This window comes from Odontomachus brunneus, unplaced genomic scaffold, assembly GCF_010583005.1.
Source record: "Odontomachus brunneus isolate Ranch 3 - 2012 unplaced genomic scaffold, Obru_v1 Obru_scaffold_189, whole genome shotgun sequence".
Classification (NCBI taxonomy): Eukaryota; Metazoa; Arthropoda; class Insecta; order Hymenoptera; family Formicidae; genus Odontomachus; species Odontomachus brunneus.
The window spans coordinates 429,688-433,791 of NW_022639639.1; the positions used below are offsets into that span (position 1 = coordinate 429,688).

The window sequence follows — 4,104 nt, forward strand, 5'->3', positions numbered from 1 at the left end:
ACAGTGAATTGCGCCGACAAAAACGAAACATGTAAGAATTGTCATACCTCGCGACTAGTCGCCTCGCGAGACAAGCGAAATAACACGTTTCAACCATCGAAGTCATCACAGCGATACTGTGATAACTCCACGCCCACACTTTTGTAAATAGCTACTAATCGAGGAGGCTAAATAAAATCCACTTATAAGGCAGAAACCCACGAGAGTATTTCTTTCACAGACCCTTCACCGAACCCAGAAATTTGGCTCCGCCTACCCAGCACTAATGGCGAGCCGTTATAACGCACGCGTGCGCACACGCATACACATACACGTGACACACAGGCGTACACGCACGCACACACACACAGAGACACACACATGCACACACGCACACGCGCGCGCGTACACATACACACACAATTTATTTCATATAAGATTATTGTATTAAAAATATATATAAATTAATATGGCTATAGATGTTTTAAAATTATCCCAAATATATGATTAACACAGAGTATTATGACTCCTGCACACAGGACGCGGTAATGCTTGCCGCGCGGCGGAAGTCCTATGTGCAGGAGCCGTTACTTTATTATCACTGAATTATCAGATACAGAAAAAACAATATTATATGAAGATAGTAAGTGTCAACAGTGTCTGCTTATTTGATAATAAAGTATGTATGTAGCACATTGTATATATGTAGTACTTTAGAGTCAAATGCAGTTATTATATGCACAAAATAATGAAAAATTTTAGTTTAAATAACATTATGAATTCCAAGTTTTCCATTCCATTCCGTCTGGCGGTTTCCTTTCAACTTTTCCCTGACCTACTTCTGACCAGTTTGTACTTAAAACAGTGCCACCCGATTCTACCTGCAAAAATATAATATTTTTTTATAATTAATGTAACAGATCCCTATACAATACGCATCACGCAATTAAGATGTATAGCTGCTTTGTTAAAGATAAAAAAATGATAGAGACAAAAGATGTATAGTTTAATATAATGATGTATAATATAATAAAAGATGTATAGTATAATAAAGATTATTTTTCAATCGACATTTTTTCCGTATATGCAATTATATACATATATCGGAAAATTACAATTACACTTCTTTAATGGAATCATGTTTTATTTACATAGATTCTTTTGAACATTTTGCGCATACATTGAAGTAAGATACTTGATATTTAAAACAAATGAATATTTTACGAGATATTTTGAATATTTCCGAATAAAATATGCAGGGTGGAGAAAAAAGTCGGTACTCCTGAATAACTCGGAAAATATAAGTTTTATAGAAAAATGTTTCAGACAAAAGTTGTAAGGTTTAGAAAGATGGATTCAATGGTAATATTTATTTGACCTTGGGTGGCGCCGTCAAGATCAGGTCGAGGTTTCTTCGCTTTTTTAAATAGAAATATGTATTTTTTTATTACGGAATTTTATCCTATGTAAAGAAACGAATAACTTTTGTTTAAAAAACTTTTTCATACAAACTCTATTTTCTAAGATATTTATGGAAATATCTACAAAATTATTGGTTTCAATAATTTTTTTACTCCATCAACTTTATAGAAAAATAGCAAGAGATGAAAATTATTTATTTTCTTCTTATAGAGCTCTAAGAATTTTTTCAGGATTTTTTTATAAACTTTTTAGTACTTCAAGAACATGCAAAATGTTGTACTAAAAAACTAATTAAAAAATTCTGAAAAATTTTTCAAAGCTCTGTGAGAAGAAAATAAATAATTTTTATGTATGTATGTATGTAAATCTTTATTGATTCCCATATGGGGTTACAAAGTCTAAAATTATAATTTCCGCTTCCCCAGCTACACACACACACACACACACCTCCGCATCCTAACTCTTAATAACTAAACTTACACTAATTCTTATAGCTAACTTACACCTAACTTACATAACTAACTTAACCTAACGCTTGGACTTCCGTTTCCGTCTCTCCACTTTCATACACTCTCTCTCTCTCACTCACTCATTCGCTCACCCCATATCCACCTTTTTCATTCACTCCTCTCCCTCCCCTCCTTCCTTAATATCTTCCCCACTGCTTTCCCAACTTCTTCCTTCCCTCTCACCCCTCATACACTTCTCCCATACGTGCTCCCAACTCTTTACTTCGCTCCCATACATATCCTGCATCTCCTCTTCTCCTCTTCCTCTCAATACATGCCCTCTCTCATCTCATTTCCCATCCTAAACCTTATCACCCTCCTCCACCTTTCCTCCGCCCAGTCCTTTTCCAGATATCCCGCTATTCCTTCTCCTTTCACAACTTGATACCATATATTGCTTCTCGATTCTCTAATCTTCTCTCTCTCTCTCTCCCACCTCCTCATATTCCTCTCCTACCTCTTCCCCCATCCTCCATCCTCTCTCCTCCATAAATCATTTCCTTTCTTCCTCCCATCTTCCCTTTTCTCCATCTCTTCCCTCATCTCCTCCCTGCACCTCCTTGCAATTATTTCTTCTCCTCCTTCCTCCAATTTCTTCTCAGGGTCCCAGGCCCTCTTCCCTGCCCTCCCTCTCAATTTCTCTCTCCCAACCTACTCCCTTATCATGTATCCTGGAGTCCTCCTCTCCATCCCCATCGTCCACCTCACAAATTTCTCAAATTTTTTCCAACTCCTCCCTCTCCTTCCATCCCCAAATCTCCACTCCATACCCCATCACTGTCCATACTAACTTATCAAATAGCCATAACCTCCTCCTCCTCCAGTCCCTCCCCCATACTCTCTTTCCTATCCCCCACACCTCGGTCATCACCACCTTGCCCACTCTGCCCTCCTTTCTCTATCTCTCACCTGCGCTTCTTGCCCTCCATTCCTCTTCATCACGTATCCCAAATATTTAAATTCTTTCACTTCCTCCAGTTTTTTCCCTTCCACCTACACTCACATCTTTTCTCTCTCTCCCCTTTTCCTGAACTGCATAATTTTCATCTTACTTACATTTAATTCCAGCCCTTTCCCATCCAGATATCTTTCCAGTCTTCCTATCATTGCCCTCATATCCCCTTCCTCCTCCGTCATCAGAACCACATCGTCCGCATACGCCAATGCGTAGTACTTTTCCCCTCCAATCTTTACCCCTCCCCATTCACTTTTCCTCATCACGTCCTCCAGATCCGCTATTAGAATGTTAAATAAAATTGGACTCAGCGGGCACCCCTGTCTCAATTCCCCGCTCGTCCAAAACCTCCCCCCACATACCCTCTCACCCTCATCCTGCTCCTCGTCTCCCCCAACAACTCCTCCACCCTCACCACTAACCCCTCCCTCACACCTCTCCCCCTCATCGCCTCTACCAAAATCCCTCTCTTCACTGAGTCAAATGCCGCCTTCAGATCAATAAATAACACTATCATTTTTCCTCCCTCTCTCCAATTGCCTATTCACTACATAGTTTAGTACATAGATCAGATTCATTGTCTCCATTCCCTTTCTAAACCCCGCCTGACCCTCCAACAGTAACCCTCTTCCTTCCACTTCCTCCCTCAACCTTTCCGCTAGCACCGTCGTATAGACTTTGTATAGAGAAGGCATCAAAGTTACCCCTCTATAGTCTTCTACGTTCCCTCCGTTCCCTTTCTTCCTAATCGGGATTACCACCTCCTCCTTCCACTCCTCCGGCCACCCCTCTCCTCTCCATATCTTTCCACACATCCTCCATCCCACTTCTCTATCTCGCTCCCTCCATATCTCCATACTTCGTTCGGAACTTCATCTAACCCCATCGCCTTTCCATTTTTTAGCTTCCTCATTATCTCCTTCACCTCTTCCCACCCTATCTCTTCCTTCTCCTCTTCTATTCTCCTTCATCCTCTCATCACCTTCTCCTCCACTCCCCCCATCACTGTCATAAAATATTTCTTCCATTCCTCCAATTCAATTTCCTCATTTACTCCACCCTTCTTCCCTCTCTCTCTCTTCACCAACTGCCAGACACTTTCCTCCGACTTTTCCCCAATCACCTCTTTTTCCATGCTCTCTCTTTCCTCTCTCCTCTTCCTCTCACAAAGTCTCCTATTCTCCCTCTTCCTCTTTCTATACCCCATCTTGTCTCTCTCACTCCCCCCCCCCCCCCCCC

At 40.9% G+C, this 4,104-nt stretch overlaps 1 protein-coding gene across 1 annotated transcript in view; it reads right to left on the reverse strand.

Annotated features, from left to right (window-relative positions):
* Positions 1–481: 481 nt before the first annotated feature.
* The window catches only part of LOC116851754 (protein SGT1 homolog), a 52,192-nt gene continuing 48,569 nt past the window's right edge, over positions 482–4,104 (reverse strand). Inside the window, exon 5 of the mRNA XM_032831489.1 lies at positions 482–860. Within this exon, the coding sequence (XP_032687380.1) occupies positions 753–860 (108 nt within the window). The 3' untranslated portion in view covers positions 482–752. The remainder of the gene's footprint in view (positions 861–4,104) is intronic.